This window comes from Sceloporus occidentalis, unplaced genomic scaffold (genome assembly GCF_023333645.1).
Source record: "Sceloporus occidentalis isolate IW3139 unplaced genomic scaffold, rSceOcc1.0.p SCAF_484, whole genome shotgun sequence".
In the NCBI taxonomy this organism is placed as follows: Eukaryota; Metazoa; Chordata; class Lepidosauria; order Squamata; family Phrynosomatidae; genus Sceloporus; species Sceloporus occidentalis.
The window spans coordinates 117,212-141,123 of record NW_028317464.1 but is presented as its reverse complement, the minus strand read 5'-3'; the positions used below and the strand labels follow the sequence as shown (position 1 = coordinate 141,123).

Below are 23,912 nucleotides of genomic sequence, written 5' to 3'. Positions count from 1 at the left end.
TTCAGCCCTCTTCATATCAGAAACCCCTGCAAACAAATAGACCATGCGTGGGTATAAAGGCTAGACACCATTGGAGGCTGGTGGGTGAACATGGGTTGTCTGGATCTGCCCCTGAGTAATGTCAGAGGAATGGACCCAGAAGATTTCATGTTGCTATTTCTGGTTTATCTTTAAATAATGCAATTCCATGGAAATTCGAGATTTAGCCGTAACAGCATGGGGTCATGTTAAGGAATATCCTATGTAATGTGTCATGGTGTCCAATCAGCTCAGATTTACATTCACAGGACAGGAACATAAATTCCGAGACAGCCTTGTTAGAACTTGCAAATACTAATTACACGCACTCCTCGGGAATTCCTGCGCAGATGGACGTTATCGCCAACTTCACTTGGAATCACAAGACACAAACTTGCTTTGGGGGAAATGTTATAGATCAGAGGCAAACACTTTAAATTCTCTTCTGTCTCCTTCAAACATTTGGTTTTACAAATACAAACCGAATAAAATAGGGAGACGTTTAGGTGCGGTTTTCCTTAAAAATAACAGATGTTTAACCAATCTTTCCTCTTTCGCAATATGTGCTTCGGTTGCACCCAGACAATATTTTTAATGTGAATCTGCGTTTACAGATTAAAATAAACAATGTGTGTGTATATATATGTACTCACCATATATATATAGAGAGAGAGAGTGAGAGAGAGATATACACACACATATATACCTTATCGTTCAAATGTTTCGAGGAATACTGATTTTTAATGGAATCTCTTCATACAGAGGCACTTTATCAGTCCCATCACTCCTGTGTTCCAATGGCCCTTTATTACTCCCATCACTCCAATGGCACGTTGTGTTCCTTAATCCAAGTTTAAGTTTAAAAGGGTAATTGATTGTTAGAAGACCCTTTTTGCAATTATGTTACAGCTAGAAATGTGTATATATATATATATATATATATATATTTAACTTATATAATATAAATACAGTACTGTGCAAAAACTAGGTGTGGCAAAATGCAGTAAAGTAAGAATGCTTTAAAGAATAGACCTGGTAAAAGTTTATTTTTATCATTTAACAATACAAAGTGAGTGAACAGAAGAAAAATCTAAATATTTGCTTTGCCCATCCTTTGGTGCGACCACCCACAGTATCGATTCTTCACTGGCACACAGTTTTTTAAGGAACTCGGTAGGTAGGTTGTTCCAAAAATCTTGGAAGACTAACTGCAGTTCTTCTGTGGATTTGGGCCCCTCAGTTGCTTCCCTCTCTTCATATAATCCCAAATAGAGTCAATGATGTTACGATCTGGGCTCTGTGGAGGTCTGTATCTGCCTGTAATTCTCAGCATTGAGGAGACCATTAATTCTGACCAAATCCCACTTGCAGAAATGACCCAAACTTGTAAGAAACTTCCACCATGCGTCACCGTTGCCTGCAAACTCATTCTTCGCTCCCCAGCCTTTCAGCAAACTGCCTTCAGCTAAATTTTGACTAAACAAAAAAAAAAACACTTGCTGACATTTTTCTGCATTCCAGCGGTGTTTTCTTGAATATTTGGGTCACTTGGCCTTTTTTGCACACTGGAGGTATGGCTTCTTGGCCACAAATATTCCATGAAAACCAGCTCTGACAGACTTCTCTGGACAGTAGATGGTGGCTTCAGGGTCCCACTGTTTTCTGCCAATGCTGAGCTGATGGCACCTTTTCCGATTGCAAAGGAAAGTAAGCATGATTTGTCTTTCATTTGCTGCACCGTTTCCTTGGCTGACCACTGTGTCTACAGTCCAGTTTCCTTGAGCTTCTTCAAAAGATCTTGGACAGAAGATCCGAAATCCCCTTTCTGCCTTGGACATTCTGCCTGGGAGAGACCTTATTAATGTAGTACAACTACTTTGTGTCTTGTTGCTGTGCTCAGTCTTGCCAAGATGTGACTTTCGACAGTTTTATTCCTCCTACGCAACTGTTGTTCAGTTAATGATTGTGTTTCAACCTATAGATTACATTTATGATCATGAGCACCTGTTTGGTATAATTGTTTAATCATACACCTAAGTATATAACTACAAAATACCTGACTTTGTGAAAGTGAATTTACGCTGTTTTAAAGGCAAAAGGGTGTTGACACTAATTATTGATTTGATTTAGATTTCTCTTCTGTTCACTCTTTGCATTTTGTTAAAAAAAGATCTTTACATCTCAAGTGCATTACTTTACATTTATTAACATTAAACTGCAGCTGCCGCACTCGCAACCATTCTTCTAATTTATTTTAGTCATTTGCCGCCTGACTGGTTCCACCTGCTGCAGACCTTTGTATCATCTGCAAAAAGACATTCCAGACGGTTAAGACCTTCTGTAATACCACTAATAAAAATATTAAAATGTTTGGGTCCCAATACTAATCCCTGAGGGGCCCAACTAATAACAATAAGTCCTTCCTCTGAATATAAACCATTAACTACAACCTTCTGCCTCCTGTCATTATCCATTCAACTATTTGTACATCCAAACCCAAAGAGTGCAGTTTGTGTATACATTTTCTATGGAGGGCAATGTTGAAGGCCTTACTTAAATCTAGAGCCTCCAAGAGAGGCTCTCCAGAGTGTGTCCTCCAAAACAAGTATTCCAGGCCAAGTATTTCAGAGTATTTCCTTGTTTTATAACATTATTTTTACAACCTAACACAGCCTGGTAAAGATATTAGCAGAGTCCAGGGGGACATGACCGACTGGTTAGGTCTGTTCTGACCTCTGATGGGATAATTAGTCACTTTAGATCACAACCACATCTAAGGTCCTGCCCCAGCTGGGATTTTAGGGAAATGGAAAATAACAGAGAAGTGAGTCATGGGGGGGTCTTCACGTCTTCCCTCTGTTGTCTCCTGAGATGTAGGCCATGTTTATCTTTCCTAAATGGCCTTTTATTTTGTTTTAGGGTCCAAGGGGTCCTGACGGTCCACTAGGAGAACAGGGCATAACAGGACCCAAGGTAACTAAAGATAATCAATCATTCAATGTACTTAAACTTATTTTACTTCTGCAAACATAGCTTCATTTTGTTTTGCTTTTTAGGGTGAAAGAGGAGAACCAGGCAAAAAAGGCATCCCTGGACGGATTGTAAGTTTATCTTGGAAACAATATTCTTTCAGCATTGCAGCATCATATTAGCAAATGGCTCTGAAGAGAAATGGGTTTTATCTAATTTTGTCCCCAAAAATCCCCCTTTATCTGCTGACCTGGGGGCCATTATTGTTGTCAGTCATGGGATATTTTGAGTGACTCTTAGCTTAAACAGCACACTGAGCTGATTCTTTATGGCAGTGCTAAAGAAGTCAGTACAGTCCCCAGTAGTGTAAATATGACAGCTGGGAAGGTGTGAGATCTCCTGCTGGCCTAAGCCTAGTCGACTGGCTAGAATACACCGCTGCTAGTGACGGATGGTAGAAAAAGTGACTTTTCTACATTGGTCCTTCTCTGCCATCAAATTCTATTTCTGAATTTAAGTGATAAGAGCAGAGAGAGACGCCAAGTGCCCCGTGTTCCAGCAGCTCAGTCATGCCCAAAAGGTCAGGAGTATTTTCTTGAGATTGAAAATATTTAATACAAATGCGATAGATGCCCTCTCTGCTTTTTCAATGAGTGGTTTTCTCGTGGACGTATCCTCTGGCTGATGAAAGTTTTACAAAAGCTTTTTTTTCCAGGGAAAAGCCGGAAATCCTGGAGAAAGGGGTGACCCAGGAAAGCCTGTGAGTAAAGTCCTGATGTTTCCAGATGTCCACATAAATAAGACCGATTGTAATGTACAGATTCTACGTCACTGGAATGTGTCTTTGTGTGTTATCCGTAAGCCTGTGTGATTTTCATTGTCTTTAGGGATCCCCAGGCCCAGCAGGAAGCACCGGGGACGGGGGAGCGAGTGGAGAGCCGGTAAGTATCCTCCAGTTCGTCTAATGACTTAATACCGATTTTATACAAAGCTCACAAGAAGTTAGGAGAGTCAGAAAGTGTGATTTATAACGAAAGAAGCTTTGGGTACTTATAAGTAATGGAATTCACTGAGCCTCATGTAGCGTGTCCAGTTAAGGAAACTGCCACATGAAGCTTTAGTGTTGGTTTGAAAGTCTCAATGCGCAGGGTGTCACTCAGTAGGATAGCAGGAAAAATGGCTTTCCTTGAAATCCCAGTTGGTGCAGAAATGTTTCTGTGAACTAGATTTTGAAAGGGCTGATGATACACATCATGACTGCGGATCTCTTTCTGTATTTTAACCCATGGTATAAACGGCACTATATATGTAAAAAAAAATCAAGAGCTGATGAATCCCAAGTTTAACGGATAGGAATATATTTGTTGCAGCGCTACAGAATCTGTTAGCACTATATAAATGTAAAGTTGCACTGACTCATCACCGGGTTCTAGAAAAAGATTTTTTGGCTGCATCAAAACCCCAAAAATTGACCTTTACACAGTTCCTCTGCCAGATAAACTCAGAGCCGTTACCAGTAGCAAAGTCCTAGAATGAGGCACAGGTTCATTCGTACGCTTAGTTACTTCCATCCCCCACGCGTTTCCTGTGCTTCAAGTAATGCATGAAACATGTTTTACTTCATAAACACGACTCAGAGATGGTCTATTTTTATTTGGTTGCACAATAATTTAAACTACAAAGGAGCTCTCTAATAGAAGACAAAGCGTATGGAGAAATATAGAGCAGATTTACTGAATCTGCCAACATTTTCCATATGTTTATCATTTGTTAAATTACCAAGTAAATGTGCTGAGCTTAATGACACGGGACCTCACACGCGGTTATTAAGCCAACTGAAACATGCATGTTTACATTAACCTCCATTGTCTTAAAGAAATTTTACAGTGAATCTGACCAGAAGAAAAAACAACAGATTATGTGCATTAGAGAAATGCTGTTTGAAGAATAAATTCCAAATATTAGAACTGACTAACATGTGATTTCTGTTACACTTAAAGGGACCAAGGGGCCTGCAAGGAGATCCTGGATCCCCAGGAGAAATGGGATCTGAGGTCAGTTACATGAACTGGAAATATCTCTTTGGAAATTCTTATAATATGTTTTTACTTAGGCTCATTGCAAAATAATTAAAATAAATGCTGCATAAAAGCTTTATGTGGCCTGTTTACCGGACTTACCCACTCAAGAAGGAACTGTAAGATCCCACTAGAAGTGCCACCTACTGGTAAAGTGGCAGAACTATTTATTAGGGCATTAAAGAGTTCACCTAATACCCAGGGAAGAGGACTCTCAATGATCATGTGACATCACTGAAATTTAACAGCTGTGACGTAACTTTCATCAAATAGGGTCTGCCTGGAACCGACGGGGAAGTTGGTTTACAAGGAGAAACTGGAGGAAAGGTGAGCTGGGTCAAAAAAAAGAAGGGTAGATAAAGGGCTTGGAGAGAAAGAATGGTGGGTAGAGGGCATGGAGAGAAAGAATGGTGGGTGAAGGGTGTAGAGAGAAAGAATGGTGGGTAAAGGGTGTGGAGAGAAAGAATGGTGGGTAAAGGGTGTGGAGAGAAAGAATGGTGGGTAAAGGGCATGGAGAGAAAGAATGGTGGGTAAAGGGCGTGGAGAGAAAGAATGGTGGGTAAAGGGCGTGGAGAGAGAATGGTGGGTAAAGGGCTTGGAGAGAACGAATGGTGGGTAGAAGGCATGGAGAGAAAGAATGGTGGGTAGAAGGCATGGAGAGAGAGAATGGTGGGTAGAGGGCTTGGAGAGAGAGAATGGTGGGTAGAGGGCGTGGAGAGAAAGAATGGTGGGTAGAGGGCGTGGAGAGAAAGAATGGTGGGTAGAGGGCGTGGAGAGAAAGAATGGTGGGTAGAGGGCGTGGAGAGAAAGAATGGTGGGTAGAGGGCGTGGAGAGAAAGAATGGTGGGTGAAGGGTGTGGAGAGAAAGAATGGTGGGTGAAGGGTGTGGAGAGAAAGAATGGTGGGTAAAGGTCTGGGTGAAGTGGACAAAGTAATGTTTGGGATTGTAAATGGGGATTCAGATAACGCGGCCCCTTCCATTGTTTGGGAGTATAAGGGGTAAAAGGGGTGTAAGGCTTCCAGGGCGGAGGTGCTTGCTGATCCTAATGGTTGCAAAGTTCATTTTCCATCTGATGAGGAGAATTATCCAACATGCCTCAGCTTTTTAAGGTAATGACATCCCCTCCAGGGCTTCCCGCTGAGCTGTGAAAACCGGCAAAGTCTACAAAACAGACTTCAAACACAAAAGGTGAATCCCACGCATCCCACAGGCCGCTTCTGCTTATTCAAAGCTTACAATAAACACAAGGAAGGGACATGTTTCAATCGGTAGCTGTCCTTTCAGATCATACGTGTAGCACGACACGTAGTGCATGGATTTTCCATTCAGAGCCTGTCTGTTCTTTATAGGGAGTCCTTGGACCTCCGGGGAACACTGGGGAGCCCGGCGAACCTGGAATACGGGTGAGATAAGAATGAACACCACTAGAGACAGACAGACAGACAGACAGACAGACAGATGTGGGCAAACACAGCAGCAGGGAGTAACAGAGCAAGCGTAATGGGGGCTCTGACTGACTGACATAGGTTGGGCAGACAGACATTGGGACAGAGAGGAGTGGATAGATGGTCTGACTATATCTAGGCAGAGAAAGGGAAACATAGAAACTCAACGTAAACGCTTCTCATAAACCTGAGTTACACTTTATGGCTGATTGGGGAATATAACCTCTTATCCGGCACAGGGTGTGGAGTCCGGCACCAGTAGCGCCATCAGTTTATCTGCTGGGTCTGGAACCAGGAGCTGATCTGCTGCCTAAATGATGTTTAACGTTTGCAGGTTCTGGCCCCCACTGTCCATATTCGATTATAATGTTATATCAGAACCCAGTGACCCCAAGCAAAAAGCTTCGCAATTAAGGCCGTCCAACCAGGCGACCAAAGACAAATCCGCCCCGTTACGCAGCAGGGTATTGTGGGCAATCCAACAGAATGGGGAGGAATTAGTTACTGGTGATGCCACGATGGACAATCAGTATCAGAACAATAATGTTTAGTTTGACATTTTGAATTTTATATTCACATAACATATTTAGTTTTTTGTTTAAATGTAGACTTTGTACACGTTTTTGTACTGCTTTCTAGTAGATTACGGGAAACATGCTACATTTTAGTTACTGGGTAGAAATGCATTTATTTCAATTTTTTCAGGGGGATCCTGGCCCTCCTGGGGAAGATGGCGTTCCGGGCAAAGATGGATCAAAGGTGATCTATTTGTTAGAATTAGATCAAGAGTGACTGGGTTGCCTGGATTGATTCGGGAGTCTATTCCAAGCAGGGTTAAATTTGTTAATAAATAACCTCCTAAAAAATATTTGTGTAAGTAACCTCTGCTACTTCTGCTGGGAGATTCTTCCAGTTATCCACCACTCTCTCGGTAAAATAAAACTTCCTTCCATTCCATCTAAGCCTCTAATCCTGTAGTGTTAGTTGTGGTGATCCTTTAGAATGCTCGTTTCTTGTGACACAAATTAACATTCCTCGGAAAACTTGTTTTCACAGGGAGAACCAGGAGACCCCGGCCTGCAAGGAGAGGACGGTGAAAAAGGAGACCCGGGGATTCCTGGAAATCCTGGTCCTAATGGAGAAACTGGCAGAATGGGTTTACCGGTAACTACGCTTTACACCTACAGTGTGAAAAATACCGGTGCAGCTACAGTTTTAGGCATAATGTGCCCCGGGATCTTACTTTATAGATATATCTATATATATATATATATATATATATATATATATACCGTATATATATATATATCTATATATCTATCTATATATATATATATCTATGTGTATATAGTTTAATGTGCCCAGGGGTACCAGTAATCACCATGTGTATCTATAGTGTAACGTGCCCCAGAGGTTACAGGTTATCACAGTGGATATCTGTAGCGTAATGTGCCCCGGGATCTTACTTTATAGATATATCTATCTATATATATATATACCGTATATATAACCGTAACATGCCCCAGGGGTTATTTCATATTGTATACGATACGTTTAATTATATGATCTATATAGTGAGCATAGTTATATTATTCTGTACCATGCTATTTACTATAAATGGTATATCATTTATATAGTGAGCATTGGTATACTATATGCTTTTATATACTATAAGTATGTAATGAACATTGTTATACTATACTGTACTATACTATAAATGTTATATGAACTATATAGTGAGCATTGTGCAAATTCATGTTATCGACCATAAATTTTTGTGAGAAGTTTCATTTTTTATGGTGCATTTTAGAAGTAATCACTCAAATCTCTTCTGATCAGCCATGTTCTCTCACACAGGGGCCTGAAGGAAAAGCTGGAAATGCGGGTCAGAGGGGTCGACCGGGCAGAAAGGTGGGTTTTTAATCTCAGCATTAGGTGTTATCTTTACCATGGCGGTGTTAATCCTTTGACAGAAAGAATTACCCCAAAGTCCCTCCTTTCTGTTGTTAGGGGCCCCTAATATTATATTCTGCCTTTCTGTCCCAAGTGCATTATTTTAACTACACTTCATGAATCCCAACCTTCTGTCTCCTGTCACTCAGCCATTGCCTTATCCATTCAACCATTTTAACATCCATACCCTGAATTTTTTTTTGGAGTCTTCTATGTGGGACACTGTCAGATGTCTTACTGAAATCCAGATAACTGCTGCCCCTCCCTGCTTTCATGTGCACTTATTGTGATGTCTGTTACAGGGAGAGAAGGGGCAGATGGGGCCAGTTGGTGAAATTGGAAGCCAGGGTCATCAGGGTATCCAAGGCAAATCGGGATTAAAGGGAACTCGAGGAACAAGAGGGCTATTGGTTTGTATTAACCCATGAACCCATTGAAACGCGGTATAACACTGATAAACCTAGAATAATCGGTTCTCTGGGGCATTTACCCAACCTGTACGCCATATCCTGAGAAACAGTTATTACCCCAGATACCCCCTTCATAAGATCAAGCGACTGTAAACATTTCCCATGGTACTCACATGCAGTCAGAGCCTCTGGATAGAGGGGCCATAGGCAGAAGTTCCTAGTCTCGTCATCTACTCTTTGCTTAGCGGATGTCCTGCCTCAACGACCATCAGGTAGACTGTATGGTGATCATAGGTCCCTGGCATGTGGCAACCTTCAGGACGTATAAGAAGGGCGGTAATCCCCGTTAAGAAGGCATCGTCAGGAGAACAGACCGGGACCTTTGGATAAGATTTTCAGATTTAAGAAAGATTACAAAAGGAACGGGAACTTTGGATCATAATCTTGAATATCAGGCACATTAGATTGCGAACAGCCATTCAAAGCATCCACTTCAGGAACATGAACCAGACAGAAACAGGATTAGGGGATGATCAGAACCAGATATAAGCGGGGGTCCAGAGTGCTGGTTAATATCCGGTTGCAGATACCCCTGGGACGAGACCCTTCTTGGCAAACTGTCGGGGGTCATCTACACACATAATGCCAGAGGTCTGCATAGAAAATCTGTGGGCAGAAGGGGTCCTCGGGAGGCCTTTCACCTTTAATTACAGAGCACTAGCAGATTCCATATCCAAATCCATATCCCTTTATAAAAAGGGCAAACATTAAAGGGACGATATATTAATTAAACTGTAGTTATTTGTAGCATGTAAATAATGCAATAATGAATTAGAATGGGCAGCCACATCTCCCGAGGGGATATAGATCTATGGCAATGCTGAGTTGCCCCGTAGTTACTAAGCATCACATGGGTAGTAGTTTCACATCTGGGACACTCAGCGGCCCTGGAAGTAAAGGCTTTATAAACTGAATCTCTGCCCCTCGCTTAGGGCCCACCCGGGATGTTTCACGCTTTGCCTGACCTTTACTTGTGTTTAACAGGGGAGTTCAGGTCCAATGGGGCCCGAAGGAGAGCCTGGAATTTCGGGGTACACGGTAAGGAACTGTACAGTAATATTATTGGGCCGCTGCCCCTTTTGCTTTGAGGTAAAGACAGTCTGATGGTTTCCACTGGGTGCCAGAACCTGGCCAGGGCTAACGCTTGTATCTCCAGACATTTAAGATCCGGGAAAGTGAATTGTGCGCAGTCTGACCTTTGGTTCTCGTGCAAAGATCCTTCAGGTCCTTTACAGGCTGTACAAACAATATAGACTGTCCAGAATAGGAGCACAGAAAGGACCTAGCCAGTGTGGAAATGCTGCCGAAATCCTCATTACTGTAGATCTTTCGATAGCTGTTGGATTCTCCAAATGAATAAGTCACAAAGCGTCTGCCAGAGTCCCAAAGTTCTTAAAATTTTGCGAACAACTTTGAGGAGGCAGGAACGCAGCAGGTCACGTAACACGTAAGAGCAGCTTGTCTCCTGTTTTATTTCTAACAATTATTTAAAAATGTGTTTTATCTTTTTAGGGTCATCAAGGTCAAGCAGGACACCCAGGTGCCCCCGGAACTAAGGGAGAAAAGGTATATTTGGCTTTAACTAAGTACTTTGTGGCTGACTTGCTGTTAATGGGCCGAGTGGAATTGATGAAGTGCCTGCTGATGCCTCCTTACCTCTGCCCTGGGATGGCGCAAGAATCCATCCTCTGCTCCGAGCGGAGAGCAAAGTTTCCAGCACCCAGGCGGCATGGACGGGAGCTCTTTGTACGGCCGCTCTGACTCAAAGACCTTCCCAGCAGGGCTGGAAAACACATTGGGCTCTTGGTATTAATAATGACTGATGAAGTATTAAGGCCCCAAACCTTTCTCTAGTTTGCACTAGAGCCAGAACCTCCTTCCCAGAACCCTAACAACACACCATCCTAATGCAGATAACGCAAAGTTCTATATATAAATTCTATAAGATATCTTTCTGTTTTCCAAAACATAAAAATATTGTTTTGTTAAAGTCCCGGACTGTCAAACGCCTTCTTCCCATTAAAATGTTTGTTAAGTTGCTGTCATTACAAATGTAGGATCAATAACATCCCTTGGAACTCTGCATGCAAACTGGAAGATTATTTGCCATGACATGTAAATTCCTCTGTTGCAGGGTTACCCTGGAGAGGGCAGTACCGCGATGGGTCCAACGGGCGCCCCAGGTGAACCAGTAGGTTTTTCTCTAAAACATTCTTGTGCTCGGAGCTAAATGCATTCGTTGCTCTGATGCGATTTGAACCAAAATTTGGAATAAACTATAAATAGTTTACGAGGAGCGATTCTTAAAGCTTTGGAGTGGGCTGTAAGTGGTAGGTGTCACTGGGAGGCCCTGGTGACTCTGTGAGACTGTAGAACCTGAGTGGAAGGAGTCAGTAGATGCCCCGGGTGACACAGTGGAACTGTAGGAACTGAGTGGTAGGAGTCAGTAGATTGCCCGGGTGACACAGTGGGATTGAGTGGTAGCAGTCAGTAGATGGCCCGGGTGACACAGTGGGTCTGGGTGGTAGGAGTCAGTAGATGGCCCGGGTGACACAGTGGGTCTGGGTGGTAGGAGTCAGTAGATGGCCCGGGTGACACAGTGGGTCTGGGTGGTAGGAGTCAGTAGATGGCCCGGGTGACACAGTGGAACTGAGTGGAAGGAGTCAGTGGGCGGCCCGGGTGACACAGTGGAACTGTAGGAACTGAGTGGTAGGAGTCAGTAGATTGCCCGGGTGACACAGTGGGATTGAGTGGTAGCAGTCAGTAGATGGCCCGGGTGACACAGTGGGTCTGGGTGGTAGGAGTCAGTAGATGGCCCGGGTGACACAGTGGGTCTGGGTGGTAGGAGTCAGTAGATGGCCCGGGTGACACAGTGGAACTGAGTGGAAGGAGTCAGTGGGCGGCCCGGGTGACACCGTGGAACTGAGCGGAAGGAGTCAGTGGGCGGCCCGGGTGACACAGTGGAATTGTACCTCCAGTCTTCACTTCTTTCTGTCTAATCTGTTTACCCAAAGCCACCCTGGCACCCAACCTGCCGTTCTCACCCATTAATAATAAACTAGTATCTGCAGATATATAGAGAGGACATGGTCTGTCTTAGATCATCTTGCTGCCATTATCACTGAAATGTTCTGTTAAATAATGTGGGTAGATTGCATTAAATAGAACATTTAAAATGGTGATGAGGGTATGAATGGTCTTTAGTTTTAAACAATATGTCTGCGCCATGATCTCAGAGTTAAAGGCGCCAGGCATGCCTCCTCCATTTTCAGTGGCGTCTGTACGGGTGGCACCTGTGCTTCTGTTACCTGGAGGGGTTTCTGCACGTTGGGAGTGACGTTACCTGGAGGGTTTAGTGGGTTTGTACTAACACTTTGCTGTTACACGCAGGGTCCATCTGGGGTTTGTGGAGACAGAGGAGAACCAGGCGATGAAGGTTACCCGGTAAGAGACGCTCCTTTTGGGCAGCTGGTTAACAGGGTGGTAACATTATGGCTTCCCAAGAAACCTCTGTGATGTCTTCCCTTTATGTCTTAGCAGAGACAGCTCAGTGCTCGGGGGGACAGGGAAATGTCTAACTTTTCACAGAAAACCAGCTTTGCTTTTTGTTAATGGGGTTTCCTCTGGCAGCTACTGACATCTAGTGGTCAAAAATAAAGTATAGCACAAAGGCGCCAGGAGCATGTAGGTCAACTTGTCAACTGAATAATGAGATGAAATAGTTTGGTTTTATATGCTTTCTGATATTTATTGTTTCTTGTACATGTTTAGGGTCATCCTGGTGTTTTGGGACCGAGAGGAGCAGTTGGTCAACAAGGAGAACCAGTAGGTTTAATATTTCTGGGAAGGGACTTTTTAGGGTACTGGAACAGATAGCGCAACATTAGTATACACAGAAAAAGCATCTGCAGGGTTAATATGTAGTAATATTGGGCAACAGAAGGGAATGTGCAGGATTAATACGTAACAGGTAATATCATCAGGAAGGAACCCAAAGGGCACATGTAGGGTTATTATTTAAAATGGTCAGGTAGGGAATGCACAGGGTTAATGTTTAGTAAGAAGTTTTAAATAAACATTTGTTGATTGCTGTACTGAGTGCCAGGAGCCGGAGAGAATGGAGAAAACTGGCACAAAATTAACCAAATCCTCTAAATTTTAAAACCCATAAGAATGACTGCTCTGCTAAACACAATTTATAAATTAATAAAACATTAAAACATAAAGAACCCCAGATAAGACCAGCATAACATGGTATATGGAATTGCCCCATCCCGGGGTAACTCATATTCTTCAATATGTTTTTTTATTTATTAAAAGGGTGATCCTGGTCTGACTGGTGAACAGGGAAGAAAGGGAGTGCACGGCGAGGAGGTGAGTGGGATAGTATAGGGATATCATTTTATGTAAAGGGATTGGGAGTCCATCAGGACACTAAAAAAGTCATCATACATGTGGTGCCTGAAGCCACAATTTAGTGAGACTAATTCTTTTTAATAAAATATGCAGATTGAAATAGAGTAAATAACACAAAACCTTTACTTTTCCTCTCACTGATTTCTGGGCCTAGAAAGTTTTGTCATCTGAAGTGACTACAAATTTAAGAAAGAGTTTTATTTCTGGATGAGTAAAAAATAAATAGTTCTATTTATCCCTACAGTAAGTAAAGTACCAGGAAACAGATGAGCAAATACACACCAGGACAGGCTCTGCCACACTGACCCCCAAACACACACACCAGAACAGGCTCTGCCACACCAACACCCAAACACACACACCAGGACAGGCTCTGCCACACCAACCCCCAAACACACACACCAGGACAGGCTCTGCCACACCGACCCACACACACCAGGACAGGCTCTGCCACACCAACACCTAAAAACACACATACCAGGACAGGCTCTGCGACCTGGACACCCACACTCACACCAGGACAGGCTCTGCCACACCGACACACCAAACACACACACATGCACCAGGACAGGCTCTGCCACACCGACAACCAAACACACATACACACCAGGACAGGCTCTGCCACACCGACAACCAAACACACATACACACCAGGACAGGCACTGCCACGCTGCTTTGTTGTTGACCATGCTTTTGTGTTTTTACTTCCTTGTGTATTGCCCCAGCCAGCCCCCATTGTGACATTGTTGTCACAACGATGTAATGTCGTCTTCAAGAGGGCAGCACGAAGAGCTTCACTGAGGCATTAAGCGGCATGGCACACACAAGCCAGCCACCTTAACAGCATTAGGTAGCCGTTGGAGGTGGTCGTGCAGCCGCATTGCATCGCGCAGCTCCGGTGCTCCACCGGTCCCCAGACCAGTCAGCCCACTGGGAAATCCCCCTTTTTCCCAGTTGGCCTGTCTGGCCATTGGGGATTTAATCCATATCAGAGTCTAGAACAGGAAATGTTTCTGCTCTGTGACCTCAGGCACATGCTGTTACAGCTATATATATGTGCTCGGTGACCTCGGGCGTGCTGTCTCCATTTTGTGATTTATTTTGCCAAACTCCCTGTGGAGATTATAGGGTGTTCAAGCAGACTTTTTGAATGCAGTTACCCTATCCTCCTCTTACATCCAGCTGTTCCCCAAAATGCCCCTTTACATTTAACATTTCTGGGTTCCTTGAAACCTGGAATTTGAGCAATGGCAAAAATGTTTTGGCAACTTAACTGAACGATGGTCTTTTTATTTTTAGGGAGAAAAGGGGAAGAAGGGAATGAGAGGAGCGATGGGGAGACCCGGAATTCCTGTGAGTCGGATAATAATTTCAATATGGTTGTAATGCTGATAAGTTTTTGATTAAAAGCCCCGAGCATCTGCCCATAGGCACACGATGACCCGATGTCAAAATTCCATGTTTGAAAAATTGAAATGCACATGTCCCAAGTGTGTCCTTGTAGCCCCAGAGCAACCTGACTGCCTTGGTCGCAGTGCGGCATTTCATGCTGAGCGCCGGAATATGATGCCGGGATATGACGTCATATTCTGGTGCTCAGCAGTGAAGCAGCCCGCACCGCGGCAGAGCAGGAAGACAGAGGCCTTGTGCTCCCACTGCAGGACTTCTACAAGGTAAGTGAACTTCAAAGGAGGGAGTGGGGAGATAGTGAGAAGGGGGGGAGTAGTTTATATTAATTTTTTATATCACAGGGTGTGAACAACACGTTTTACATATTGATTTATATTGATTTAGTTATTTATTATCCACAGCTCGCCTACTCTAAGTTTCTTTTTTCACTTTATTGTTTTTGGGTGTGTTCAAAGGGAGACCACCTATTTGGTTTGGAGCTGTTCTTGCTGTTTTGTTAGCGCTGTATTTCACTTCTTGTTAGGGGTTTTTTGTTTGGGGACAATGTTGATCCTCTGTAAGCCAAGAAGTTCAGGTGACTCTGAATCAATGTCATTGAACTTTTTCCGCTTTTAGGGGACACCAGGTCCACCTGGAGTCAGAGGAGCAGAGGGGTATCCTGGACCTGATTCTGTTACCGGAAATCCTGGAAAGCTTGGTTTGCCTGGACGTCCTGGTCTACGGGTCAGTAGTCTCTTTCTCCATTGGTTATTTCTGTATCCAGATTGGGGATGATAAGGGTGGATACGTGGGTACTTGGTGCCAGTGACCTAGTCAGCTGCATGTACTGTACACTTTATATATATTGCTTTCCTCAAAGCATGTTGCGCTGTCTTTTAATGCCGTCTCTCTTTCTGTCTTTCTGTCTCTCTCTCCATTAAAAAGTTGCTCATTATAACTTTACTCGGCTAATGCAAAAAAGCAACGAAAACTGAATGTATCAATAAGAGTATATTCATTTACTACCATGCAGGTATTAGGGGTTGTGTTGTCTAGGTGGCCCCCAGTGGAAACCCTCTCTGCCCCCATTTATAAGATGTACAACCTCCCCCCAAACATCCATTCATATATAAGTTATAAAATATTTTTTCTATATTTATTTATATAAAGATCCACTCTTTGCCAGAATACTAACGTGAGTGATCAGAACTGTAGTCCTTAAAAACATGTGTGTCAGTGGTCCAAAAAAGTTGGCATAAGGATTTTATATATAGAGTTTGTGTTTGGCACAATTACGGATAGTGCCCCCCTCTATGTCCATACCTGGGAGCTCTCTAGGTGAAGCGCCACTTCTCTGGGTCACCATGGAGTAGGGTCCATGTTTTCGAGGACACATATAATGTTTAGACTTTCGGAAGGAAACCAATCAGTTATACATTCCCCATACTGTAGGGCAGCATTTTATCTGGGCTGGTCAGAATTATGTAAAAATGATGTGTGTCCTGGAAAAGATGGCCGATGTGGTCACCCTACCATGTGGGATCCCAATCAGCTTTCTTGAAAGGGAAGACTCCAGGTAGCCTGAGACTGGATGTTCTTACCCCAGACCCGGCAGAGGTCCCAGGAAATTTAAAGATCTTACTGAAGCCACAAGAAAGCAATGTTCAGTTGCTGGAATACTTTTGGGGAAACGCGGTTTATTTAGAACCTCTACCTTTTCCACCCCCAGCATCTCTTAGCTGAGACAGGGGGTAGTAAGCGACTCTGCTCTCAATGAGAAATAACTCCTTATTTCACTCACCTTATTGCACACAGGCTGTGATTCCCTACGTTTGGCCAGCACTGATAGGGACCCGTTGTCTATGAGTTACGTGTGAGCTGATAACGATTTTCTTTTTCTAGGGTGAGAAGGGTAACCCAGGTGTAGATGGACTGGCTGGCTTACCAGGCCCCCCTGGCAAGAGAGGCATGATGGGCATTCCTGGCTCCACAGGACCTCCGGGATTAAAGGTATATACATATAAACATGATTAAATTAATTTAATATCACTGGTAACTCAACAAGAGAGGTGAACAGGACCGGCCAACCACCAAGTGCAAGTCATATCCAAGTACAGCTCCGTTAACCAATGAGAAAAAACAGAGGAAATCTCATTGGATCACAGAAAGGATCCAGCAATGGCGAGAATGTTGCCCAGATCCATGAAGTGGTTCTTGCTTGTTCCCATAATGCAAATAACATCACAAATTTAGTGGTTAGCTATTCCAAGCATCTTGATCACAAACATTTCAATAAATTCCATGTGATTTCCCCTCCATATTCGCAGGTCACCGTGTGCCTAGAGCTCATCCTGCGCAGCCACGTTTCAGACTGACGAGCACAATTAGGGTTCGATGTCATACTTTGTACTTTCTTGTTTGATGCACCTTCTTTCTCCTTTCCCTCGCAGGGAGAACATGGATTACGAGGCCATCCAGGAAAACCAGGTGGGAGAGGTTTTCTGGGAACACAAGGAGACCAAGGGCCCAAAGGGGATTTGGGAATAAAGGGACTTCCAGTAAGTGGATTGTGATTGAGTTTGTGTGTATAGAGTAAGCAATGTGTGTGCTTGTTAATACCTGTTGTGTTAGATTCATGCAATGTGTATGATGCGTTACACCTTTCAGATGATGATTGTTACACCAGCCTTACATATTCCTGCTTCATTCCCAACTTGTTTTACGTGCGGACTGCGAAATGCAGTGGAATAAAAGTTAAGCAATTCTTTCTTTTTTTGCAGGGAGACGATGGTGACTTCGGCCTGATGGGGTTTCAGGGGTTCCCAGGTCCAAAGGTACGAATTTCCATTATTTTTATGAAGGGCTGAGCTACCGGCAAGCTTGGCAGCTCCCTCTCGGTCTATGACCTCTTCATTTTCATTCTGATGCTGTTTGGGGTATTTCCACCCCTCTTGCTCAATCTCAGCTGCCAACTGATTCTGTCTGTAGAAGCATCAAATCCATAAGCAGAAAGGCAGCAGCGTTTTGACTAATTAGGTACATGTTCACTGATGAATTAAAGTCATGCATACCATATTGTGTCTCATATTGTAGGGTCCTAATGGAGACTTTGGCCCCGTGGGCATTACTGGCCCCAAAGGTCCATCCGGACAAGCTGTAAGTAGTGCCGTTGGCTTGTGTTTCTTGAACAAATTCAAGTGAAACTTGTTGATATCATAGAAGAATTGCTCCAGAAATAGTACCTCAATCTCTGATGCATAACTCCCAAGTCTCCTCTTTTTAAGAGGGATATTCCCGAGTTTTGGGCACTATAGATCATGAGCCCAAGTCAGAGATCTCCCCTGGCCACCCATTGAGCTGTAAAATGGAGATGTGACATCATATCACTGAATTCTCTTTCAACACATCATGGGGTGGCTAGATAGGTAAGGTAGGTGAATTGTCTTGCTCCTGGCCCCCTTAACCACATCACCCATAGGTAAAACTCTCCCAACTCTTAAATTGTGTGATAGAGTCTACAGATTATCAGAGTTGCACTTCAGCCTACATCTCCTTTTAGAATGAACTCCAGGTTTTATGCAGTTATTATTATACAATATGTTATTATGTTATATCCTAGAATAAGACAGATGTAAACCCCCCCCCCCCCCACCCCCGTAAAGGCGCACTTAGTACTGGGAGCAGAAGCTGGAGGGAGAAGCCTCTTTTAAGCTCAGTCCTAAATTCAGACAGCCAACGATTAGATGTAACACATTTTAAAGCTGGCCCCAGGGTAAATTCATAGACGCCCATCCGCTTTCTTGTCTATATGTCTTGGATTATTTAATAATTCTTTAATCCTCACTTTTCATTTTTAAAGGGTTCTAGTGGTCCAGCGGGGCCAGATGGTATTATTGGACCCACTGGTTTATTGGTGAGTACAGATTCTTCCTTTCACCTGTATGTCTCGCTGCAGACTCCTTCTGCTTCATGGCTGAAGTCAGTTTCTGTTGCATACCTCTTAAGTGTCCTATTTTAAGTAGCAAAGTCCTAATTGTCAGGCATTGTTGCACCAAGTCTGTCCAGTAGGAATCATGGGCTGGTTGAAGAGGATCAGAGATGGCCCCTGACCACTCATTGAGCCATAAAATCAATGGGGCCTGTGCCCAGCTCCCGTGTGGCCATCTTGATATCCTGGTGCTTTAATCCATTGCAATGTGCCTGGACTGGTAGGGTAGGTGGGTGAGCCTGTCTCCAGCCCCGCCTCTAACCATGCCCCCTCCTCCCTTAAAATGGTGGGGGACAGTGTTGGTAAAATCTGGTGCCAGAAGGGTAGGTCAGGGATGACGGAAATCCAGTGGCAATCTCCTCATGTCCTGATGCTTCACCTTGAGGTTGCTTCCTCCACCTGGTGGTTTCATGCCAGTTGGCCAACACAAGCATTACACAGCAGCATACATGCATACGGCTTGTATTCAGAAGTGGTAAAGGCTACTCCAGCGAGGGAATTTAACACGCATGGGATATCGTCTTCAGTATTACTTACAGTCATTCATGTCTTCAGCTCATGTGACTCTGTTAGGATAATTACATTATTTTGGACTCTGCTTTTCTTGAAGGAAGTGGCTTTTTCTGTACCTTAATTTACTAAATTATGAAGTTGCTTTTGTTTTATTAGGGATACAAAGGAGAAAGAGGCACAAAAGGAGACATGGTGAGAATTCTATTAATTAATGTGATATTATAGGGAAAAATATGATTGTGCGGCTCTTGATTTGTGTGGGCTGTGGTGTGGAGTGGGAGCCATCGTAAGCTGTGGCAAGGAGTGGAAGTCAGCGTGGGCTGTAGTGAAGACCAGGAGCTAGTATGGCCTGTGGTGTGGAAGTTGGAGTGGCCTGTGGTCTGGGAGTTGGAGTGGCCTGGGGTGTGGGAGTTGAGTGGGCTGTGGAGCGATAGCCATTGTTGGGTGTTTTACCAAAGGGTGTGAAAGAATTTTGTAAAATGTTCGCAATAAGTTCCAGTAAATACACCCAGACTGATTAGTTTGTCTTTTTTCAGGGACCTCAAGGACCACCAGGTCATCCTGGGCCCCCGGTGCGTATGATGTCTTAGTATTATTGAGAAATCGTTGCTTTCTGATCTGTAGGGAAGGTCACCCCATGTCCCATAGAAAGAAGTTTTGAGGCTCTGGGGATGATACCAAAGCTATTGGGGTCTGAATCTGAGATTTAAACGGGATTTAAAAACATTTTCATAAGAATGTGGGAACACAGTATGAACAAATTCTTATTTGGGATATTGAACAGGACTATGCCCGTCAGTCCTAAGCATCGCCCTTCTAGATGCCAGTCAGCAGAGGCTCACGGTGTGGAATAAAGCTGGTTGGGGTTAATTGATCACTAATGAAGGCCCCAACCGATCCAGAGGCTGTAGGTGCTGGAAGGAGATGAAAAGTTCCAATCCTTTTAAGGGAGAGGATTAGAAGTTAAACACTTGGATTAAATAGCATAAGGGAACGGATCTCAAACAGAGGATAAAAATAATGAAATATAACACGTTCTTTTCTAGGGTCCTCCAGGAATTCCAGGGCCAACAGTAAGTATGTTTATAGAAATTGTATGGCATTGCGCTCAGTGCCAGCTGTGACCATCGTAAAGGGACATTTCAGGCGCTTAAGAATAATTTCACCAATCTTTATGGATGTTCAGCTTTTGGGTCACACTGGCGAAGTGATTTGTTTGAACGTTTGGGAAAAATCCATCCAACCAATTTTAAGTTTCTCTGAAATGAGACGATATTCAGAGGCCGTGGGGTGACCCATGAGAAATGCTCAGAACCGCCCCACGGGGACCTTTCACCGGGAATATTAGAAATGTTTATCCGCGTGATATGATTCGCAGGAGAGTTAAACATTGTCCTTATTTCCTACAGAGGCAGCTGAGTATAAACTCTGCCATCCAAGCCCTAATCGAGTCGAGCGCCGCGCTGCACATGGAGGTAGGCACCACCCCGGCAGTCCCGGCATTACTCAATAAACCAGTATGTTGGAGGAACGGGCTGGCATCATGGGGGTTCACCTCCTGTTGCCATGCCCCAAAGCCTGCAAGGACCCAGACATGTGTAGAGGGCTGCAGAAGGCCATGTTGGCCGAGTACCAGGTAGTGAGAGAGCCCATGGCAGATCAGGAAGGCCGGGCCCCCTTGCTTCCCTGGGCTCCATACATGTGTATTGGTTATGCTCCTCTGATGGTGGCATAACACATATTGGTTATTATTCAGATGCTAGCGGAAGGCGTTTGTTAATAACCACATAACGCACTTAACATTTATTTGGAGAGCCATTTGTGTAACTCACAAGGCCTGTTGGAAAACACACAGAGGGCTCTCTACAAGCATTAATCTGAGATATCCCAGCATGACGGGACCAAAAAAATAACACACATCATAAACAAACCTTTAATATTATTAACAATCCATCATGAAACGCACCACGGACCGGCTGAATATATCGGCCCACCGCTTGTGAGCATTTAAAGGAACAGATTTGTTTTCTATTATTTTAAGTGTCCTTATCTCTCATCTAGTGATGTTTAGCAGACAAATCAGAAATCATAGATTAATAATATTATTAATAAATGAATGCCTGTGTACGATTCCGGATGTAATTCTGTTTCCCGCATTAATCATTGCCTGTTGCTCTACTTATGGGACAGAATTACCAGAATACGGAGGTGACAGACTTCAGCGCAGAGATATTTAAGACGTTGCGTTATCTGGCTGATTTAATGCACAGTATTAAGAATCCACCGGGAACTCGGGAAAACCCTGCGCGGATCTGCCGTGACCTGCTGAGCTGTGAACACAAACTCCCCGACGGTAGGTACCGTATTAAACGTATTCAATTCTGGATACATTCTACCCACCTAAAGAGTATCCATAAGACTTCCTTAGGTTTTTTAGTAGGAAAACGCTAGAAATTCTAGAGAATGTTGAGTTGGTTGGTGAGAATCTGACTTTATCTCCATGAACAGAAATTCCAGAGAATGTAAAAGATGAGCTTTTGTTTTGGTGCCAAATATTACATCAAACAGCGAGGAGTGAATTGTTCATTTTCCCTTAATGCTGAGCCTCCATAATGTCGTATTTTGTGCACAGTGTCTTTGTAGGATTTCCAGCCAACCTGGACCAGCAGATATTGTACATTACTGAATGATAGTTAAGCAGAACAGCCTCCCAGCAGAAGTGGTAGAGGGTAATACAGTGAGGGTATTAAACATGCATGGGATAGACATACGGCTCCAGAAGACGAGCCCAACGACTGATTAAGTTTGAGTCTTTATGGCATTAGAGAAATGAACAGATTCCATATGGTCTGCGGCTTTTACCCACCAGGAAGCTTTAATCTGTAATCATCTGTTTCCCTTTTCAAGGAAAATACTGGATTGATCCAAACCTTGGATGCCCTTCAGATGCCATTGAGGTTTATTGCAACTTCACTGCCGGTGGGCAGACATGCCTGTCACCAGTTGCCATTGCAAAGGTAACATCTTTTCCCCACAAACTATTTATTAAATGTGTAAACCTGTTCTGCAAATTATCATTTACCTTACGTAGCGCCGTCACGTTCGCTGTACAATGGGATGATTACGAGAGATAACCCTATTTTATCACTATATATTTCTCTGAGCATGAGTGAGGAAATTGCCCGTTTCTTGAGGTTATTTAAAGGGATCAGCTATTATTTGCCTGCTCTTGGCATGCATGCACTCCCATTCTCCCCTATGAGATGAGTTCAGGACAAGAGTCCCGCAGAGGGTTTCTCATAGGAGTCGGACTATGGAGTCAGGGGAATAGTTTATTTTCACAAACTATAAAAGTAGGGCACCTTTACTACCTGTACTGTAAGACCATCATGCCTTCCTTAACCCCCACTGGGTTAATTGGAGGTGATACATGTAACAAAGTATATAATAATATTAATAGAACATTGATATGGTCCGGCTGGTAGAGGCCTTAAACACTGAGGTTTCTTCATGTCTGCTTTACTGCAGAATTTCCTACAGCCTTAGAGGACACATATTTTATTCAGATCCCTGTATGCATGTCCCCCAGATGTCTTATTTCCAGAACAATTCACGGGTCATGTAAAACTTTTTTGCCCCTTTTTCTTACCCCAGCTGGAGTTTGTTGTGGGGAAAGTGCAGATGAACTTCTTGCATTTGTTGAGCTTGGAGGCCGTCCACACGATCACCGTCCATTGTCTGAACTCCCCCGTCTTAATACATCAGCCGACAATTGTCTTCAAGGGATGGAACGGTCACCTGTTTGAAGGAAACAGATTACTTGAAAGAAACGTTATCACAGACGAATGCCAGGTACGACATTTCGGGATGATTGTGTAAGCCGTGGGAATTCCTCCAGGCTTTGTCCTTTTTGGCACGAGTACCCTTCCTATGTGACCAAAAACATACAATTATAATATAATATATAATTATAATATGACATTTTATTGTTCCGATCTTTGGGGAGTGTGTGTGTGTGTGTGGGGGGGGAGATAGTCCCTTTCAAACCAAGCATCTCCCAATTCAAATCAAACCAATTACACCCAATAACCAACAAAAAGCACGAGCTGCATCAAGTTTTAATGAACGTAGCAAAGTGCATGTGATAGTTTAATGGAACAGCCATGTTTAATGTGCTTAATTCTTTAGCCATGAAAGGGCATAAATTACTGCTTTTTGCACATTTTTTTCTTGCAGATTAAGGACGACAGGTGGCACAAGACGCAGTTCATCTTTCGCACTCAGGAAACAAATCAGCTTCCCGTGACCGAGGTTTCAGGGCTCCCTTCTCAAGAAGGCGGACGCCATTATTTAGAGAGCGGCCCAGTTTGCTTTCTCTGATACATCCGGGGAAACTTTCACCCCTGGATCCCAGTACCGGACAGGTCTGGCCGGTTTATGGCAGCTGTTTGGTAGTCCTGCTACCAGATAACCACAAAGATGCCACTAGTGACGGTGAAATGAAAGCCACAACTGCCTTCTTGTTGACGGAGTAGTATGTGCAGGGTACGGGCAGGTACTCGGTACCTTTTTAGGAAACTTATTTCACAGAAATCCTCATCATACTTAGGACGACGCTTATTTAATGGGACAGAGTAATAAATTCACCCGATGCTCTCCAGGCAGCCAAAG

The 23,912-nt window shown here is 43.6% G+C and overlaps 1 protein-coding gene across 1 annotated transcript in view; it reads left to right on the top strand.

Annotated features, from left to right (window-relative positions):
- The window catches only part of LOC149271618 (uncharacterized), a 59,573-nt gene extending 35,952 nt beyond the window's left edge, over nucleotides 1-23,621 (top strand). The window contains exons 19-50 of the mRNA XM_089507276.1: nucleotides 2,938-2,991; nucleotides 3,075-3,119; nucleotides 3,704-3,748; nucleotides 3,876-3,929; nucleotides 4,989-5,042; nucleotides 5,340-5,393; nucleotides 6,417-6,470; nucleotides 7,218-7,271; nucleotides 7,569-7,676; nucleotides 8,370-8,423; nucleotides 8,768-8,875; nucleotides 9,920-9,973; nucleotides 10,448-10,501; nucleotides 11,070-11,126; nucleotides 12,326-12,379; nucleotides 12,707-12,760; nucleotides 13,256-13,309; nucleotides 14,651-14,704; nucleotides 15,377-15,484; nucleotides 16,643-16,750; nucleotides 17,191-17,298; nucleotides 17,521-17,574; nucleotides 17,834-17,896; nucleotides 18,600-18,653; nucleotides 19,398-19,433; nucleotides 19,778-19,813; nucleotides 20,288-20,314; nucleotides 20,651-20,716; nucleotides 21,432-21,594; nucleotides 22,149-22,258; nucleotides 22,896-23,093; nucleotides 23,478-23,621. Of these exons, the coding sequence (XP_089363402.1) occupies nucleotides 2,938-2,991; nucleotides 3,075-3,119; nucleotides 3,704-3,748; nucleotides 3,876-3,929; nucleotides 4,989-5,042; nucleotides 5,340-5,393; nucleotides 6,417-6,470; nucleotides 7,218-7,271; nucleotides 7,569-7,676; nucleotides 8,370-8,423; nucleotides 8,768-8,875; nucleotides 9,920-9,973; nucleotides 10,448-10,501; nucleotides 11,070-11,126; nucleotides 12,326-12,379; nucleotides 12,707-12,760; nucleotides 13,256-13,309; nucleotides 14,651-14,704; nucleotides 15,377-15,484; nucleotides 16,643-16,750; nucleotides 17,191-17,298; nucleotides 17,521-17,574; nucleotides 17,834-17,896; nucleotides 18,600-18,653; nucleotides 19,398-19,433; nucleotides 19,778-19,813; nucleotides 20,288-20,314; nucleotides 20,651-20,716; nucleotides 21,432-21,594; nucleotides 22,149-22,258; nucleotides 22,896-23,093; nucleotides 23,478-23,621 (2,340 nt within the window). The remainder of the gene's footprint in view (nucleotides 1-2,937; nucleotides 2,992-3,074; nucleotides 3,120-3,703; nucleotides 3,749-3,875; nucleotides 3,930-4,988; nucleotides 5,043-5,339; nucleotides 5,394-6,416; nucleotides 6,471-7,217; nucleotides 7,272-7,568; nucleotides 7,677-8,369; nucleotides 8,424-8,767; nucleotides 8,876-9,919; nucleotides 9,974-10,447; nucleotides 10,502-11,069; nucleotides 11,127-12,325; nucleotides 12,380-12,706; nucleotides 12,761-13,255; nucleotides 13,310-14,650; nucleotides 14,705-15,376; nucleotides 15,485-16,642; nucleotides 16,751-17,190; nucleotides 17,299-17,520; nucleotides 17,575-17,833; nucleotides 17,897-18,599; nucleotides 18,654-19,397; nucleotides 19,434-19,777; nucleotides 19,814-20,287; nucleotides 20,315-20,650; nucleotides 20,717-21,431; nucleotides 21,595-22,148; nucleotides 22,259-22,895; nucleotides 23,094-23,477) is intronic.
- The last annotated feature ends 291 nt before the right edge of the window (nucleotides 23,622-23,912 follow it).